General features: G+C 47.2%; 1 protein-coding gene across 8 annotated transcripts in view; it reads right to left on the bottom strand.

Annotated features, from left to right (window-relative positions):
- Window positions 1-20249, bottom strand: part of Zcwpw1 (zinc finger CW-type and PWWP domain containing 1) — a 29719-nt gene that overhangs the window by 918 nt on the left and 8552 nt on the right. For 2 of the 8 annotated variants that reach the window (XM_060367941.1, XM_060367942.1), the window contains exons 3-14: window positions 18233-18323; window positions 17714-17856; window positions 16944-17066; window positions 6126-6242; window positions 5539-5659; window positions 4874-4949; window positions 4524-4628; window positions 2987-3070; window positions 2453-2519; window positions 2069-2163; window positions 1028-1088; window positions 493-624 (exon numbers count right to left, since the gene is read on the bottom strand). In XM_060367941.1, the coding sequence (XP_060223924.1) occupies window positions 493-624; window positions 1028-1088; window positions 2069-2163; window positions 2453-2519; window positions 2987-3070; window positions 4524-4628; window positions 4874-4949; window positions 5539-5659; window positions 6126-6242; window positions 16944-17066; window positions 17714-17856; window positions 18233-18323 (1215 nt within the window). Of the gene's footprint in view, window positions 1-492; window positions 625-1027; window positions 1089-2068; window positions 2164-2452; window positions 2520-2986; window positions 3071-4523; window positions 4629-4873; window positions 4950-5538; window positions 5660-6125; window positions 6243-16943; window positions 17067-17713; window positions 17857-18232; window positions 18345-19619; window positions 19699-20249 lie in introns of all 8 variants that reach the window. The other 6 variants (XM_060367937.1, XM_021650664.2, XM_060367938.1 and 3 more) reach the window with 6 other exon arrangements.

The following is a 20249-nucleotide window of genomic DNA, read 5'->3' as shown; positions in this document are numbered from 1 at the left end:
TCTGTCACTCCACGTGGAACATGGCGCCCTCCTCTGGCCACAGGCCTGCGTGTGGGAGGCCCCGTCCACTGTACCAGTTAATGTTCTCTACCGTCTGGCTCATCTTTGGATCCTATCAAATCAGCAACAATTAGGTCTGTTTACTTACTCATTTTGAGAGAGGGCCTCACTCTACAGCTCTGGCTGGCCTAGTCTCACTATGTCGGCCAGGCTGGCCTGAAGCTCGGAGAGCTGCCTGCCTTTGCCTGTTGAGTGCTGGGATTAAAGGCCTTCCACACCATAACTGGCCACAATTAAGTTTATAAAGTAGGTTTTACATTCAATCTGAGGCCTGGAACTCACACCATGGAGTTGAAGGCCAGCCTCAACTCCATAATCCTCCAACCTCAACACAAACGCATCAAGAGTTGTACATTTGTTCAGAAATGACCTAGGGAGGGAGGTGCGGACAAGGACCTCTTTCCCCGCAGCCTTCGTGTCTTGGAGGCTTACCTGGACGGTCGAGGTCTGAACTCGCCTGTGCCTCCTTCCCTCTCAACATGGGCACAGGAGGCTCTGGGGCTTCACTGCTAGGAGAATTCTTCACAGGCTTTTTTGGAGTCCCATCTCCTCTTCCCGCTGGATCTGCCCAATCCCAGCCCCCAAGCATAAAGAAACTTTGTTGACAGCTACACAAGGCAGACAGTTGCCACACATTTAGCTTCTGCCTTCTTCCACATCAACTGTTTCCCTCAGTGGCTTCCAATTCTAGCCATTTTGACATTGCGGCTCCAGGGTCTCCTCCTCCCTACGGTTCTCCAAGAAATCAGCCTTGGTGACCAAGCTGAACCCTACACCTTCCACCCAGGACTTTGGGCACAAGAACAGGGTGCCATGACTTCCTCCCTAGCATCACCCTGGCCTGTTCTCCTGTTCTCTCAGATCCTAGAAATGAGGTTCATTCCAACTCAGCTCCCTGTCAACACTTACTCTCTGATTCTACCCTTCCTACCCACGGGACTCCCCTCTTTTCAGCTGTCTTTCTTACCTCTTGACTTGGTTTTTTTGGTCTGTAGTTTAGCTGGCTTGGGTCTAGGCAAAGTTGGATCCTTCAATAGTGAAAGAACAGAAAAAGACAAATCACAAAACTCTAAAATCCAGGGAGGCAGCTTAGTCATGTGATTCCCATGCAAATGTGAGGAACTGAGTTCAATCTCCCGAACCCACATAAAAATCTTGGTGTGACAGGGCACACTTGTGATCCCAGCATGGGGGTCGTGAAAAGAGGTGCATCCTTAGGGCTTGTCAGCCAGCCTACCTGAACGGACATGCCCCAGACTTATCTCAAAAAACTAAGGTGGCTGGCCCCTGAGCATGACCTCTGGCCTCCGCATGCACTCACACATACATTCACCAGCACACAGGCGGGCTTTTTAGGAGAGGGGGTGGTGGAGAACAATGGGTGGGCGTCAGAAAGTTAAATTAGGTTTGACTGCAGCTTGATGCGGTCTCTCCTGTAGCCGGAGAGAAAAGAGGCATCACCTTCCCATCCTGTTTAGCATCACTCACAGAAAGAAGCTGGGGAGGTAAAGCTGAGACTATGAGATGGCTCCATGGCTCCAAGCCGACAACCCGAGCTCAGCTGGAGGGATCCACATGATGGAAAAAGAGAACAAACTCCCTCCACGTGTTCTTTGACATGCACTCCCACTCCCAACTACATAATAATTTCTTTTTACAAAAAAAAAAAAAAGTAAACTGAAAGAGAAAGTGAAAACGCATGTTTCAATGTGGTGCTAAGAAAATTGGTGACACTTGAAGTTTCCACATGGGGAAAAGAGTGGAAAAACCAACGAGGTGTTCCCTGAAATTACATGAAGACCCAGAGAAACAGCATACACTGAGACTGCTGTCAAGAAGGAACTTCCTAAGGAGCTGAGACAGGCCCACAGTGAGGAAGGAAAGCCTCCCTCCCTGGAGAGCCTAAGGGCTGAGCCAGCCAGTCCCTGGAGGCTGGCTGGTTGACAGGATCCCTACAGGGACCCGAAAAGTCCCAGAGTTTTCTCTAAGCCAGTGTTTGGAGCTTTACTTCCTTCTCTTCTTTCTCCTCCTCCTCCTCCTCTGAGTCCCTCTCGTCTTTCTCCAGACAAGACTCAGGGCTGTTGGACTCACTGAGCCTCAGATCTAGAAGAGGGAAAGGAAGGAAAATTGTGTCCAAGACACATTTGGTGAACTGGAGCTGATCTCAGGAGCTGCATCTTCTGAGCCCGCCTTCTGCACCCGGGGATAGTTCCCAGGTCACCATGGCCCACTGGCCACTACTCACGGCCACCCTTTCCTAGGCTCTCCTCACCCTTATGCCTGTGTCACGGTCACAAGAGCTCTCACTAGAGAATCTGGAATGGGCCAGATGGTACAGGCTTGGGTCCTGGGGCAGGGGGCCTCCCAACTCTGGCCCCTATTCTCCTCCTACCTTGCCCTTCTTCACTGATGTCAGCTCTGCTGTATCGACTCCAGAAACCAAACAAGTTAACCCGCTCCTGGAGAACCAGGAAATAACAGCGTCACCCTTTCCCTCCCAGGCACAGCTTTACCCTGTCTCCTAGATTTTAGTTATGACAAAAATCTACATTCATTTTCCAAACCATTATCACTTTAAATATCACATTAGCTCTATCTGAACCATTAATGGAGATTAGTTATAATCTCTTTTCTAGTTTATTCATGATGGAACCAGTGACTAGGAAAGAGAGATCCACAAGTCACTCTCTACCCCACCTCTGCTGCTTCCAAAGGAATCTGAGGGGAAACTGTGTTTGGGCTGAGAGAAGACCCAACTGCCCAAGGGCAGGGAGAGGAGTGGGCGCTTTAGGCATCAGGAAACCAGGCCAGGAAGGAAAGGGAGCGCCCTGAGAGCTGCAGTGGGGAAGGCGCCCTGCAGTAAGGCAGCGGGTGTGCTCTCCTATGGACTGAACGGGACCCACGAGCAAGCCGAGCATCCCCCTACCTGAACGCTGATCTGTTCTGCCTTGTGAGCCATCGTTATGGCTGCCTCCAGTTTCTGGTTATAGTCCTTGTTCCTTCCTTTTTTCTAAAATAGAAAAAAAATAGAGTTAATGATAAATATGTCTTTATTTTTTTTTTGAGACAGGGTTTCTCTGTGTAGCCCTGGCTGTCCTGGACTCACTTTGTAGATCAGGACAGCCTCAAAATTACAGAGATCCACCTGCCTCTGCCTCCCCAAGTGCTGGGTTTACAGACATGAGCCACCATGCTGGCAATAAACATGCCTTTAAAAACAGTCAACATAAAAACTTTCAGTAATTTTTTACTTGGTCAGTATGGATCTGGAGAGATGGCTCAGCATTCAGGCACTGCTCTTCCAGAGGACCCGAGTTCAGCTCTCAGCATCCACACTAGGCCTCACTACCATCTAAACTCCCTCCAGCTTTAGGAGCTCAAGTTGTGGGCCTCTGCAGGAACCTGCATGCACATGCTCAGACCCACAATTAAAAATAAGTCTTTTTAAAGAAAAGTCAACTGATAATATTAGAAACATTACCTCAACATACCACTACCCCCAGACATACATACATGCATATGCATATATATATTTTTGTGAACACTGTAGCTCAGTCTAGTCTGGCACCCACTTGAGCCTACTGGCCTCAAACTCAGAGCAATCCTCCTGCCTCCACTTCCTGAGTGCTGAATCACATATGTGAATCATCACAGACTTAGACATTATCTTAGCTACAGGTTCTTCAGTTCCTGGTACTGACTCGGTGGTCTGTTCTTAATCTTGGGGCTTAGAAACAGCACTCTCCTTCCCAGTAAAGCTCTGATATATGCCCTCACCACAGTGAATCATATGGGGAGCAAAAAGAAAGAAGGAAGTTGCAGTGGTTCCACTTTGCAGCTTCTCAAAGACCCCGCTAAGCACAGCAGTTCAGCACTCGCAGCTCGGTGAACAGAAGGCACACAACAAACATTCCTCCACAGTTCCAAAGTCCATCTCGTTGCCTGTGGAACCTCTGCTCACTTTAAAGCTCGTTAAATCCAAATGATTATAGGGAGGGGGTACAGTTTAGCTAACCACATGCTTCTCAGCTAGGGAAGACTCTCCCAGAAGACAGCATTTGGGGACAATTTCTTGGCTGTCACACTAAAAGAGTGTGAGACAGACACAGGGTAGATGCTGCAGTGCCCTGGGGCGCTGCTAAGAACTGTGTGCCATAACAACCTCCACAGCAAAGGACTGAGATGCCCACAGTGCTGAGACTGAGAAGCCCTGGGTTAACCCGGGCTGCAACTCCTGAACTGATTCAGAACATGGTGTGGTGTTGCTCACCTTGAAAGCCCAGGTTTTAGGAGGCTGGAGGCAGAAGGATCAGAAGTTCAAGATCACCCTTAACTACATAGTGAGCTCCAAGCCACACTCAGATGTATAAGACCCTCTCCCAGAAAACAGCAAGCAAGCAAACAAAAACTCACAAAAAGGAACCTGTTCCCTGTATCACAACAGATGCCCAAAGTTTGCTCACCACTCTGGCTAGCTCCAGGGACAGCTCCTGGAAGTTCTTCAGCATGCTCACTGGGATCCACGCACGAGAAACTGCTTCTCCAAAAAATGTCACATGGTACTTAGACTGCAAAAACGATGGTTTTGTTTGGGTTCCTGCCCTTCTCTCTGTTCTTCCCTTGTCAGAAATGCTAGAGAAAGGCAGGAGGGTTCACAGGAGCTCCCTGAACCCTGGCTCACATACCCAGCTCACCCTGCTCCTCCTCTACTCTGTCACTCTAGTTAAGCATCTTCTGCTGGCTGCATCTGTCTCTAACTCTAAGCATGTGGGGGTGGATGTGCTGCTACTTGGGCCAGAACCAAGAAACTCACCGGCAGAGAATCAAGATGCGAAGCAAAAAGAAAGTACTCCCCCAGGTCAGGGTCAGATTCTATCATGCCTGGCCACCTGGGAAGAGGGTAGGATGGGAGAGAAGGGGTTACCATAGCCTGATCATCATGAGCACATGGAAAATAGCAACAGCTAAACCTCGCTAGCCCCCACTGGTCCCTAACAAGCGACTGGCATGGCTTCCAGCAGTACGAAACGGGGCTCAGGCACCCTCTCAAACGCAGGGACAGAAGACAGGCTGGCCTACTCGTCCTTCCCTTTACTTTGCATGCCTCCCACATCTCAACATTTTAAAATGCCTTGAAGCGGGGCTTGGTGGCACGTGCCTCACAAACCAGGCCCTAGGGAAGCTTAGTGCAAGAGCAGCACTGTCTCAGAAACAAAGCAGAACAAAAACAAGAGATTGCTTTAGGTCCTTCTCCCTCTTCTTCCCTCATAGCATCCCAGACCCATTTACCCAGAGACCCCACCTTTACCCTGAAATCTAGTCTTCAAAGCCTTCCAGCTCAGCCTTCATCTTCTCCCTCACTAATGCTCTTCCTAACAAAGGTACCAGCTCTGCAACAAGTGATTGCCATATCCTTTCCTCCCTGTATGACTCTAGTCCCCCAAGTTCAGGACAGGTGTCCTCTGCGTGGCGCCCTACCAGGGGTAGCCATACTGCTTGGCCCAGACGATGGACCCTGGAACGTAGGAGGCATAGGCCACATCGCTCTCACGGCCCGTCCAGGTTTCCTCGGGAATGTCACAGCGATTATAGTTCAGGTCTGCCAGAAGGAAGCAAAGCAGAAACGGGAGGCTCAAAGGGTGAAACTGGGATGCAGGCCACAGAGAGGGCGAAGGGAAGGACACAGGCTGCAGGTGGGGAGAACAGATCCCCAGAGGAAATGCAGCTGGAGCCAAGAGGAGTGCTGCCTCCACCATCAGAGCTCCGGAACACCTGCTCAATCCCCGTGCGGCTCTGCCCCCTTGTGGAGCAGTGTAAGGTCGGTTCTCTGAGACCGTTCTCGCCTGTGAAATCAGTGTGCTGGACTACAGGGTCAGTCTTCCCCACCCCGCCCCAAACCTTCCAGAATGGGTGCTAAGCTCACTGGGTCTTTCTCGGTTGCCTTTCCCAGCACGTCACAGACCCCTCAATGCCAGTGACATCTAAGTTGTTCCTAATTGAAAGGAGACATGCAGGGTAGGAGGAACAATAAAAACTAGGAGAATGGCCCTTCCATTGCTTTCTACCTGGATTCTGGTCACAAGACCAGTTATCTGGGAGAACTGAGGGATCAATGTTTCCACGGAGCTGCCTCCACTTCTCACACTTTGGAAAGGAACACTGGACCCAGATGAGACAGTGGCCTGTGACAGGAGACAAAAACATGCTCTTCCTTCTTCAATCCAGGTTTCCCTCTGGCCCCTGAATCGTATCTCAAAGCCTGCACAGTAACTCTTGAGTTATAAACTGCAGAGTGAAGGCTCGGGGCACACAGAGACTTGCTGAGGTCAGCCTAACTTGGTGACAGAGCTGACCCTGGAACTCAAGCCCTCCATCCTGATCTCTCAGCCAGGCACAGTGATGCTTCCTGCGCTGATAACAGAGAGAAGGTTGCCTTAGCTCCGCAGCGCAGAGCATGCACCACTTTTCCAGGGTTTAGTTCCCAGCTCCCACAGGGGACAGCTCACAAACGCCTTCACTTCCGCTTCAGGGATCTGACGCTCTCTTCTGATAGGCAGTTTGCTCATGTGCACAACCCACCTTTGACACACACAGACACAAAATTAAAAGTTGGAGGGGGGGCATGCTAAGGTTGCCTTAGGGCTGTGAGTGTATCATGGTATTCTGAGAATACTTTCTTAACTTCTGTAAAGCCCCAGGAGCCCTCTATTATCACAAAGAAACAGAAAGCTTGGGGCTAGGAGACTGCTTTCCTTGAGAGCAGAAGGAATTAAATCCACACACTACCCACCTCAAAATGCTGGACATAGCTTATAACCCTGGCATTGGGGAGACAGAGTTAGGAGGAATCGCTAGGGCACAGTAGCTAACCAGCCTAGCCTAGGTTGGTGAGTTCCGGGCCAGTAAGAGACCCTGTTTCTCTCTCTCTCTCTCTCTCGCCAAAAACAAACAAACAACGGTGGATGGTGCCCGAGGCGGGCCTCTGGCCTGCATCTTTCTGGGTCTGAGTCTCTGACACTGCACCAGTATTCTCTAAATACCACCCTGCATCTTTTGTGCACATGTTCAAAATTCTTATCCAAATCTCAATGGATTTATCTTTCTGCTATCAAATTACAAGAGTAAGCTGGAAGGGCTGAGGCTGTCTCAGTGATTAAGAGCAGAGCAGACACTACCGGCATAGAGGCCCTGGGTTCAGTTCCCAGCACCCTCACAGAGCACCTCACAACTGCACCCCAGGGGATCCTGCTTCCTCATCTGGCCTCAAAGGCACTGCATTCACGCACACGAATCTACATACAAAACACACGCATACACATAATTAAAAATAAAATAAATCTTTAAAAATTACACAGTTGCCGGGTATGGTGGTACACACCTTTAATCCCAGCACTCGGGGAGGCAGAGGCAGGAGGATCTCTGAGTTCCAGATCATCCTGGTCTACAGAGTGAGTCCAGGACAGCCAAGGATACACAGAGAAACCCTGTCTCAAAAACAAACAAACAAACAAAAAACCAACAAAGTTGAATCCTTTAGAACCAACGCCCTGAGTCCATCCTCCTCAAGATGCAGGTCTAGGTCTGTCCAGCATTCTTCTTGTGACTTCCTCTCATCCATTACTTTTCAAATCTCCACTTCTGTCTCTCTGCTAACCTTTCCCCTCTGTTCTTGGAAACATCACAGGCTGGAGGAGCACTGTTGACACATCATCAACCCCTTCTATGAGCTCATCTCCTTTTGTGTGTGCTCCAGTGTGTGTGCCCCAGTGTGCGCCCACACAGCTCAGAGCTTCTATGAACTCATCTCCTCGTGTGCGTGCCCCAGTGTGCGCCCACACAGCTCTGAGGTTAGTAGCCAGCAGCTTCCTCGTTCTGTTCCATCTTACTGCTTTTCTGTGTGACTTAGAGGTTATATGTGCGTGTGTGTGTGTGCACACACAAGCACATGGTCTTTTTTTTTTTTGCACATGGTCTTTTTAAGAGAGACGATGTTTCACTGTGTAGCTCGCTGGTCTCAAACTCGGTCTGCCTCTGCCTCCCAAGTGCTCAGACTAAGAGCACACATCATCATACCTGGTAAGATGTTATTTTCATCTTTAATTATGTGTACATGGAGTGTGTGCATGGAGTGCAATACTCACAGGGAAAGACAGGGCATTGGACCCTCTAGAGCTGGAGTTGGGGTGAGCTGTGAGACACCTGATCTGGGTACAGGAGCTGAGCGGGGGTCCTCATCGGGAGCAGGAAATCCTTTAACCACTAAGCCAACCTCTCTCTAACCCTGTCCACCTTCTTTTTAAGGCAGGATCTCTCTGAACCTGGAGCTTCCTGACACCAGGGATCCTCCTGTCTCTGCTTCCTCAGCACTGGAATTGTGGACACCCATCACTGCACCTACCTTTTTCACTTAGGTTTTAACAAACTCAGATCCTCATACATGTTTGTCAAGTGCTGAGCCATCTCCACAGCCCTCTACCTTCATTTTGCTACCTGGATGACCACTAATGACACTCCCCCAGGCAACCCCCCCTCCTCTTAAGTGGAGTCTGTTCCTCCTCACACTTCTCAAGGCAGAAAGTAGGGCAAACATTATCTTTATTCCCACAGGCACTGCACCTCTCTGTCCTGCAGAAACTTTCTCCCAGGTGCACACCCCCAGGCGCTATCTTGTCCTCTTGTCTCCCTTGTAAAAATAGTTGCATCCTACTCAGTATTTGCCTCTCCACTTCCAGCCTTCAGTTCAGAAGACCACATCAAAGGAATAGCTCCCAAGCACCCCATTTTGGTTTCTTGGCCCCTTCCTATACACCTCCTTTGGAACCTACTCCCACTCCTACATGGCCCGGTCAGAAAGCACATACACACCCTCTGAGTCACATGTCCAAACGTCCTCTGACAGAAACATTCTGTCCTCTCCACTCACTTGCTGAGAGTCCTCAACTCTCACTCTGCCTCAGTCTCCAGCCCACCAGCCAGCCCCATCCACTCCAAGAACATGAGGACCTGGGTTTGGATCTCCAGAATCCATGTAAAATCCAGGTGCAGTCATGCACACCTTTAATCCCAGTGCTAGGAAGATAAAGACAGGATTCCTGGAATCCACTGACCAGCCAGGCTGGCTGAATCAGTGATTCCGGGTTCACTGAGAGACCTTATCTCAGAATGTAAAATGGAATGTGATTCCTGTAGGCTAGGAAGATCTCTAGCCTGTAGACAGACAGACAGACAGACAGACACAAACACACACACACACACACACACACACACACAGACACACACACACGTCTCTTGTAAGTCTGCTTTGCTAAAATTTTACCGTCAAATTTTACCTTAAAACATTCAAATGAGGAAACATACCTCACCCATTTCTAATCTCATCCCACTGGAATCATCACTCAGAAAAGGTGACTTTACATTTGGATCCTTTCAAAACATCATATACTATGTATGGATTATGTCTTAAGCATTTTTATCTAAAAACAAAAAAGTGGGGGTTGGAGAATTGATTTGGTGGTTAAGAGCATGTGCTGTTTTTCCAGAGGGTCTGGGTTCAATTCCCAGCACCCCCACATGATGGCTCACAACCATCTGTCAGTCCAGTTCAAGGGGAGTTGACCTCTTCTTGTCTCTGTAGGCAGCAAGCACGCACACACATAAAATAAACTTGAAGACAGAACAAGAATCCTGGCTGGGCATGATGTATCCGTCAGAAGTGACCGCTGCTGGGCCTGGAGCAAAGCTGGGCCTGGGGCGAAGCGTAGCCGGCAGAGTGTTTGCCTAGAACACATGAAGCCCTGAGTCCAGTCACAAGCACCTTGCTCTCGTGGTTGTCTCGTGGCTCTCTTCCCAGCACTTAGGAGGCAGGAGGCTCAGGAGCCCAAGGGCATCTTCAGCTCTACAGTGAGTTCAAGGCCAACCTGGCTACATGAGCTCCTGTCTTTTGAAACACAGCAAAAACTAAAACTAACCAACCAATCAAACAAAAAGCCCACTGTCCCTAATAGTCTGATATTTATAGAGGTGACCTAGCAAAACTGAAAAAAGAGCTGGAGAGAGGCTGGAAGCCACAAAAGCTAAAACATATCAATAAAATAAATGGTTTGTTGTGAAAGTGACAACATTCCATAAGGAAATGGGTAGAAAGAAGTCATCCCAATGGTATAAAGATGGAAATTTCACTAGAAGGTTGTTTGACGGCTCAGGGATCACTGTGGAAGAAGGAACAAAGACAGGGTAAGAGCCAGAGGCAGTGGACGACAAGGAAACTGTCTCCCAGACACTGAAGAGGAGCTGAACACGTGACTTCACAGCAGTTTGACAACATGCACAAGACCTTTCCAAGCTCAAGCCAGACAAAAATGCCGGCATGGAGAGGTGGACACCAAGTCCCCCCCCACCCAAGTCCTGAGAGCTGCTGGGGAAGGAGAGTCGGTGAGAGAGGATGAGCAGCTCATCATACTTGATAATTTAAAAAGTGAGAGAACAGACAGCTGTGGGGGAAGTGGGGTGGATCTTCAAGGACTTGAGGGAGACTGAATATGATAAAAGTATACTACAAATTCCCTATGAGCTAACAAAGAGGAGAAACCCTGTTTGACGCTGCGTGTGCCTATATGACGGTGGAGACTGACGTGACCAGCGTACACACAGAGCATCCCTGAAAGGCGACCTTCCTGTCCCCTGCGATACCTCATTCTCCTGCCTCCTCTCATCCTCCTGGCAGCTTCTTTCTCTGTTTCCTTTGCTCGGTCCTTTTTTTTTTTTTTTTTTTCCTCCATCCAGAATCAGAAAGTTCCAAAGTTCAGTCAAGGTTTTCTCTCCTCACAGCACACCTTCCCCTAAGCCCGCTCATCCATCCCTGTAGTCCTGAGACCTATTTCTCACATGTGACAACACAGCTGTGCCCTTGGGCCTCTGCTGTGAATGAAGTGACACTCTGCTCTCTGACACCTGCGTGGTGTTGTAACGTGTCTTACCGCATTGATTAGGTTCTGTGGTGCTGAGGACCGATCCCAGGACCATGTGCACATTGAGCACACACTCCACCACTGAGCTCCTCTCCCAGTCCTGACTCTCTACTTACATGTCTCATACACATCCTGAATTTAATGCACCCGAATGAAAATGTTTTATCTCCCAGAGGCTTCTTCTACTCCGTTTCCTGTCATGCAAATGATTATGCCAGAGGCCAACCTCTTTTGATACTTTCCTCTTATACTCCACCAATCATTAGCTAGTTCTTATGATTTTATTTATAAACTACAAAGAAATACACTTCTACCTCTGCTCTCATCATCCTGACCCACGCCCCACTCTACATTCAGTTATTAAAGAGTCTGGTCTCCATACTCCACTCTCCGACCAGTCACTGAAGGATCTTCTAACACTGATTTGAAGAGGTCACTCACCTGAATACAACCCGCCAGTGCCTTCTCATTGCCCTTAAGATAAAATTCTCACTATGTGTTACTTTCCTTTCAAAGACTTTATTTTTACTATTGCTGTTTGGGGAGAGGGATTCGAGACAGGGTTTCTTCATGTAGCCCTCCCTGGCTGTCCTAGAACTTGCTCTATAGATTGGCCTTAAACTGGCAGAGATCCACCTGCCTCTGTCTCCGGAGCACTGAGATTAAAAGCGTGCACTGCTACCACCCAGCCCTCAAAGATTTTATTCAGCTTATATTTATATGTCTGTGTCTATGTATGTATCTGTGTTTACACATGAGTACATGTGCCCATGGAGGCAAGGAATGGGCATCAGATCCCCTACTAGAATCACATGGCTGTGGGCCGCCTGACCTGGTTATTGAGACTCTGACAGGTTCTCTGCAAGGGCTGAGCCATCTCTGTAGTCGAGGGTATTTTTTTTTTCAATTGAGCAACTGCCTGTTTCCTTCCATTTTCCCGAAGCCACTCCTGAACCTCCTGCCCCACCTCCGGATCGCACTGGCTTTCTTTCAGTACCCACATCTTATCTTACCTAAAACTCTCTCCTACCCTCCTCTTAGTTAACTTCTAGCTGGTGTTCAGGTTTTAGCTGAAGCGTAATTTCACTGAGAATGCATTTTCTGCCCGGCCTAAAGTTACTTAGAGCGCCACTGTTCCCTTTCATTACAGAATGTTGTCCATCACCACATTTATTACAGATTTTATACCTTTCTACTTCCTATGCCAGGAGGGATCGCTTCTCCATGGAACTTTAAGAAAGAGGGCTAGAGAAATGGCTCAGTGGTTAACAGCACTGTCTGTTCTTCCTAAAGGTCCTGAGTTCAATTCCCAGCAACCACATAGTGGCTCACAACCATCTATAATGGGATCTGATGCCCTCTTCTGCAGGTGTACATGCAGACAGAACACTCAGACTTAAAAAGAAACAATAAGAATGGTTCATTTATAAACTTCTTAGTTTTCCTCTTAAGAAATAACCGGGGGTGGGGGGGGGCTGGAGAGATGGCTCAGTGGTTAAGAGTACGGACTATTCTTCCAGAGGTCCTGAGCTCAATTCCCAGCAACCACATGGTGGCTCACAACGATCTGTAATGGAGCCTGATTTTCTCTTCTGGTGTGTGTGAAGAAAGAGTATATAAATGTAATTTAAAAAAAAAAAGAAAAAAAAAACACAACTTAAAAAAAAAAAAGAAATAACCTGGGGCTAGAGAGATAGCTCAGAGGTCAAGAGCAGTGGCTTCCAGAGATCCTGAGTTCAAGTCCCAGAAACCACATAGCAGCTCACAACCATCTATAATGAGATCTAATGTTCTCTTCTGGTGTGCAGGCACACATGCAGGTAGAACGCTGGGTACATAATAAATAAATCTTAGAAAAAAAAAAGAATCTATTCTCTCCCTCTGTCCTGCCACCTCATTAGGACCATGGAGACTGTCAGGAATCTAAGAGAGTGGCCCTAGCTGAGACTTCTCATAATGGGAATACAGAACTGAAAACAGCCATCCCCTGTAACCAGGTCAGACTTCCAATGGAAGGATTGGGGCACCATCCAGCCAGGAAGCCTTGGACCCACAATTTATCCTGTCTACCAGATGTGCAGGGGTAATTGAGGAAACTGAGGGAAAGGCCAACCGGTGACTGACCCAGTTTGAGACCCAGGCCAGGAATGAGCCCATCCCCCACACTACTAATATTCTGTTATACTTGAAGACAGGAGGCTAGCGTATCCATCATCAGAGAGGCTTCACCATGTAACTGATGGGAACTGATGCGGAGACCCATAACCAAACATTAGGTGGAGCATGGAAGTTCGTGGAAGAGGGGAAGGAGTGCAGGAGCCATAGAGGTCAAGAACACCACAAGAAAACTTACAGGATCAACTATCGTGGCCCCAAAGGGGCTCATAGACTTAACTTCTAACCAAAGAGCATATACAGGACAGAACAGGGCCTGTGCACATACCTAACAGATGTGCAACCGAATCTTCATGTGGGACTCCTAAAGTGAGCAGGGGCTATCTCTGACTACATTGCCTGCCTTTGAATCCCTTCCCTAACTGGGCTGCCGTGTCTGGCCTCAGCAGAAGATGGGCCTAGCCTTACTGCAACTTGATATGCCAAGGCTAGTTGATATCCATGGGAGGCTGCCCTTTTCAGAGGAGAAAGGGATGGAGGGAGGGAGGAGAAGAGGTAAAAAGGAAGGTCTGGGAGGGGAGGAAGGAGAGGAAGCTGCAAGGGGCCCGGGGCTGGTGAGATAGCTCAGTGGGTGAGGGAACCTGCCCCCGAGTCTGGTATCTGATCCCTGAGACCCATATGGTGGAAAACAAGAACTAGCTCTTGCAAGCTGTCCTGTGACTTCTGTATGTGTCCAGAGCACGTGCAGTTAATTAAAAACTCTGGGCACAGTGGCAAATATCTGCAAGCAGCCCTGGGACAATGGGGACAGGGGAATTCCAGGGCTCACTGGCCTGCCAGCCTAAGCCGACTTTGTGAGGCTAAGGAGAGCCTCTATCTCAAAAAAAAAAAAAAGACAGATAGTTCCTGAGGAACAGCTGGGGTTATCTTCTTGCTGACCTGCACATACATGAACAAATACAACATGAACACACATATGTACACACACCAAGAAAAATTAAACTAGGTACATACATACCCATCATCAGACACTAGCTGAATTTTTATTCCACTAGTTCTTATACTTAATGTTCTAGGTTGTTGTTTATTTTTGAGACACGGTCTCAGCAGGCATCTTTGGCTGATCTGGAGCTCACTATGTGCTCACTGCATAGACCAGGCCGGCTCTGAACTCACAGAGATCCACCTGCCTCTGCTTCCTAAGTGCTGAAATGAAAGGCATGCAACCACAACACCCAGCTTTTGGGGTTTTTAATGAGGATTTTCATTTGGGGTTTTTTATGTATGAGCCTGTTTTCTTCCAAATTATTAATTTTCATTTTTAAGCCTACTGATACATGGTGTGATCTATTTTATTTTTATAACCAAATTTCACAAGGTCATCTTCGCTATTTGACACGTGTTATCTAACACACTAAACTGTAGTTTCTATAAAGGAATGGGTATCAGATTGATTCATCATTTTTATTTTTTTTTTCTTTTCTTCTCTTTTCTTTTTTCCAAGACAGGGCTTCTCTGTATAGCCCAGGCTGTCCTGAAACTCGATTTGTAAACCAGGATGGCCTTGAAACTCAGTGATTCACCTGCCTCTGCCTCCCAAGTGCTGAGATTGCAGACTCACAGTGCCCATCCTGCTTCACCATTTCTTTTTCTTTGTTATTTTATCTTTGTGCGTGTGGACGTGGGTACATGCATGCTATGGCATGTATGCAGAAGCAGGCATGTGCACACCGCAGCATGTGTGTGGAGGCCAGAAGACAATTTCAGGTATTGGTCTCTCATATACACCAGGCTGAGTGGCTATTCAGCCTAGAGATCCTGTCTCCACCTCCTATCTTGATGTCGGAAGCCTTCATTACACATGTGTGTGCTATTGCATCCAGGTCTATGTGAGATCCAGGGATCTGAACGCAGATTTTCATGCTTGCTTGGAAAGTATTTTATCCACTGATCCATCTCTGCAGTCCTTGTTCCTAATCTAATTCCTGCACCTAATCTAACCTTTCTGTGTGTGGCACTTATAACTGCTTAAGGAGGTAAAATGATTCAGCAGCAGACTGCATGCTTAGCATATACAAGGCCTTGGGTTTGATCTCAAACACATTCGCAGACACACACACAGACACACACACAGAAGAAAGGACTTTGTATCTAATCTACTTCATTTCTAATACCTTCACTCCACCAGAGACTAAGGTGTTTGGTTTCCAGATGAACAATAATTGTCTGGCTCTCTTCCCTGGCCTATCTCTCCATCCCTCTCTATACTATAAATATGTTTCCTTCGGCATGTAAATATGTCCAAGTGTCTGCCTTCTATGTGGAGGCATTTCTCTTATTTGCCTATGTTATTACTGCTTTCTTGTTTTTCTGCATTTCATTGCTGTGGTGTTGAAAAGCAGACCCAAGGCTTTGTGCATGCTAAGAAACTGCTCTACCACTGAGCCACCTATTTCCCGGTCTTTTACAAGAAAGTTATAAACCTGTCATGGCAGCACATGCCTGTAATCCCAAGGATCAGGAGTTCAAGGTCATCCTCAACTACATGGTGACTTCAAGGCTAACCTGGGCTAGATGAAACACAGTCTCAAAAAAAGGGGGTGGGGTATAAAAAGAAAAAAACAGACAGGTGTGGTGTTTTACACCTGTAATCCCAGCACTTAGGAAAGCAGGTGGATCACTGTGTGTTGGAAGCCAGCCTGGTCTACAAAGAGTCCAGGACAGCCAGGGGAGGGAGGGAAGGAGGGAAGGAGGGAGGGAGGGAGGGAGGAAGGGAGGAAGGAAGGGAGGGGAAAGAGAAGAACCATACCTCACTCACATTTATCTCCTATTTTCCCCTCTTACTTTTCAGATCTAAACTAATGGTGGTGGTGGTGGAATGTGCGTGTACATGCCTGCACATGCATGTGGAGGCTACAGGTCAATGCTGGCTTTCTATTTCAATTGCTTGTCCACTTTTGAAGAGTGGTCTCTCACTGAACCTGACATGACTGATCTGTGTGCTGTGCCAGGGAGTCCCAGGGAATCTCAAGTCTCACCTCTCTAAGAGTAGGACTACAGGGATTCACCATTATGTGGGTGTTTCTTATGTGGGTGCTAGAGATCTGTCCCTGGCCCTCACACTTACACAGCAAGCACTCTAACGACGAAGCCATCTTAGCGCCAACTCTTAAGCAACCACAGCCAGTCACCTTGACCAAACCATACGGCAGCCATCACTAAGACCCTGATAGCTTACTAACTGTGATGTCCCTGAACATTTCAGGTCTTCGTCCTCTGACTTCTCTGCAGTTGCAGGTTTTCTGTTCGTTTGTTTGTTTGTTTGTTTGGGTTTTTTTTTTAAACAGGGTTTCCCTGTGTAGCCCTGGCTGTCTTGGACTTACTTTGTAGACCAAGCTGGCCTTAAAAGAGATCTGCCTGCCTCCACCTCCCAGAGTGCTGGGATTACAGCTGTGCACCATTGAGCCTGGCTTGTGGTTGCTTTTGACATGACTGAGTATGCTCTCTTTCATGAAACTCTCCTGGCCTGACACCACTTTCTTCCCTTCTCCTAATGGTTCTATTAGATTCTGGGACACAGCATAGTTTCCTGGACACCATCTAAATCACCAGGTGGAGACTGTGGATTGTGAGAACAAATAACCAAGCAGATGAAGTCTTTCTATCTCTTCCTCTCTCCATATCTGTACGAAGCAACTGTGGAAGATAAACTACAGGCTTTGTGGTTTCCATTAACATCCTATGCATATCTCCTCCATCTTGAGTTTTCCGGCCAAGTTTCTCCACACTAGCTGAGCTTACCAAAACCACCTTCCTCTTCTTTCTGCTGGCCCTTGATCTGAGAATGATCCTGAATCATTGTCTTCTGTTTGTCTCTCAGAGTGCACTCATGTCCATCTTGGATTTTCTCCATTTTCTCATTTTCTGGGAAAATAAAACAAAACATTGTGAGATGGGGAGATATGAGAATGTCTGTAGGCAATAAAACCCAGTGAAAGAATCAACATAAAGTTCCAAGCCTGGGGCAGAAAGGCCTTGGCCTGCCCACTACCCCTTTTTCTAACTTATTGAATAAGTACTTGAACCAGGCTTCAAAGGACGACTGACTTGGGCTGGCAAGATGGCCATCCCCAGAAGCCACAGTGGAAGGAGAAATGACTCTCCAAAATCGTTCTCTGACTCCCACCCATACACCACTACATGCCCTACATTAATAATAACATTTAATTTATAAAGACTCTGCTGGGAGGTGGAGGCAGGCAGATCGCTTTGAGTTCAAAGCCAGCCTGGTCTACAAAGTGAGTCCAGGACTACCAGGGCTACACAGAGAAACCATGTCTCCAAAAAAAAAAAAAAAAAAAAAAAAAAAAAAAAGAATACCTGGGAGTAGAGAGAGGACCCTAGTTTGGCTCGCAGGGCCCACTTCTGGCAACTCACGACCACCTGGAACCCCAGCTCCAGGGAATCCAACATCCTCTTCTGTCTCCATACAGACCACAAATACACAGTATATGCTCACATAGACACAAATAGAAAATAAATGCTTATGAAAGCTATATGATGATACTTACCAGCCTTCTTCTTTCTTTTGCTTAAACACAATCTGTTACATTTCTTCTTGGAGGGTTTGGTAGCTGGCTGGCCTAGCTCAGATGTCCTTATCTCAGAGTTCACTTCCTCTTCTGGAGAAGATGCAGGTACTATTTCCTTCTCTCTGAAAATGATACTGTTTTAATAAGTTTTCAGACAGACATTTGCCATGCCAACCCTGTGAAAAAGAACCCAGAGGGTAAAAGTAAAACAGGAGTTCTCGACTCCAGTGAGGAGCTGTAGCCCCTGGTGTAGCACGTGCTTAGCATGCACTAAGAACTGAAAGTAATCCCAAAGACTTTGGGCCTCTACAGTCTCCGGGGCCATGTCATCCAACTCCTTTCCTGTTTCCTTCCCGACTCAAACAGGCATCTTTCCTGAGCTAAGAGAAATCAACACAAGTATAATGAATGACGAAATAAGCAGAATGGAAGACAGGTCACCATTTACCAGTGTTATGTCCACCTGGTATTCCACCTGTCTCTCTGGAATAAACTTACCCATCAGCATTTTCATTATCAGTGGTAGAAGGAGCAATTCCCGGTTCTTTGTCTGCTTTGGTAGGTATTGTGCGTTGGACACAGGAAGTCTCTGCAAAATTAAGGCCAGACCCTAGCCCTCCCAAAATAAAGTATTACAAACAGAGAAGAAACAAATGGCTGACTAGAAGAGTCTACCTTTGGTATTTTGTCATATGATAAACCTGAAATCTTTAAATTCAGGAAACCAAAATCCAAATCTTTCTGCAAGCCTTTCCACATTGATCAGCCTCATTCCAGGGCAGCCAAATAATAATCTTATTGTGTACATATCCTATATTTTATCTTATTTTTTCCTCAAACTCCTTTTTTTTTTTTTTTTTTTTTTGAGACAAGGTTCTCCGTGTATCCTTGGCTGTACTGGACTCACTCTGTAGACGAGGCTGGCTTCAAACTCAGAGATCCGCCTGCATCTGCCTCCCAAGTGCTGGGATTAAAGGCCTGTACCACCAAGTCTAGCTCTTAAACTCCCTTTAGGAAAAGAAGAACACCTACAAATAGCTACGTTCTCCTTAGTCACTTGACCCTATAGAAAAGGCCCCTGACCTGACACAGCAACCCTTTTTAGTCTAAAGGTCAAACCAGGGGCTGGGGAAATAGCCCAGTCAATAAAGTGTTTGTCTTACAAGTATGGGAATCTAGTTCAATCCCTGTAACCCATGTAAAATCAAAACAAAACAAATTAAGTGTGTTGGCATGTATGTGTAATCCCAGCACCGAAGATACTGAGACTCCTAGCAGCCTAGACGAGAGGAATTGGTTGAGCCCCAGGCTAGTGAGTGACACTGACTCAAAAAGCAAGGTAGAGCCTGAGGAATGACAACTGAGGTTGACTCCTGGCCTCAGTCCATACAAGCAGACGTGTGCGTCTGTACCTGTACACATGCACCTGCAAACGTTAGCACAGACACACAGGAGCCTACGCAGCACTTCAACAGACACACTAAATAAACAGTAATAAACCAAATCCATAAAAAGAAGCAAAGCCGTATTAAAAATACACAAGACTTAGACCAGTGAGGTGGCCCAGCAGGTAGGGGCACTTGCACCTAGCCTGAAAACCTGAGTTCAGTCCCCATGCTCCACACGGTAGAAGGAGGAGAGCAATGTCTACAAGCTGTCCTCTCACTGAACACATAAACGCAGGTGAGGCTACGTTGATTCTAAAAGTCTTCCACTTTTCTCTAACATGGTTTAGCTACAGGCCTTGATAGGAGAGTAAATATTTCAAGTATCATTTAATATTTTCTCAGGAAGAGGGGAGAGGAAGAAGCTGCTGACTTGTACTACCCCTGGGATGACAGACAGTTGCTCTAACGAAGCCTTTTCCCGTCACACCACGCCATACCCAAGCACTCCTGCAGGGACTTCTGCAGTACAGTCTGGAAAATCTCCTCAAATTCTGCATTGGTAAGAGTTGTTTTTTCCTGCAGAGACAAGGATAAGGAAGGAAAACTGTTTGTCTTTTCAAAGTTTCTCTCTTCTGACCAGTCAGGGAAGCCTTGTTTACACAAAGCAGTAAATGAGCAAAACTACAGGTACTAAGTCGCCAGGGCTCCATAAGCGTTACCCAGAGCCCCTGGGGGTAAAGAGGCAGTGAAAAGGAAACTGCTGCTCTCATCTTTATCCACCTTATCCCATTATTACTAAATGCTTCATCAAACCATTTTGGGCCTGGTACAGTGATGTGCACCTGTAATCCCAGTACTCAGGAGGCAAAGGCAGGCAGGTCTCTGTGAGTTCGAGGCCAGCCTGGTCTATGAAGAGAGTCGAGGACAGCCAAGGCTACACAGAGAAACCCTGTCTCAAAACAACAAATGTACGTGTACATGTATATATGTAAGTATATATGTATGTGTATATTTGTATTGTGGCATGGAGGCATACATCTGTAATCTCAACACTAGGGAGACAAAGGCAGAAGGATCAGGACTCCAAGGCCACCGTTAGCTACATAGCAAGTTCATGGCCAGTGGGC

Source organism: Meriones unguiculatus, chromosome 15 (assembly GCF_030254825.1).
Source record: "Meriones unguiculatus strain TT.TT164.6M chromosome 15, Bangor_MerUng_6.1, whole genome shotgun sequence".
Lineage (NCBI taxonomy): Eukaryota > Metazoa > Chordata > Mammalia > Rodentia > Muridae > Meriones > Meriones unguiculatus.
The sequence above is the reverse complement of the archived record's forward strand: the minus strand, read 5'-3'. Positions and strand labels throughout refer to the sequence as shown.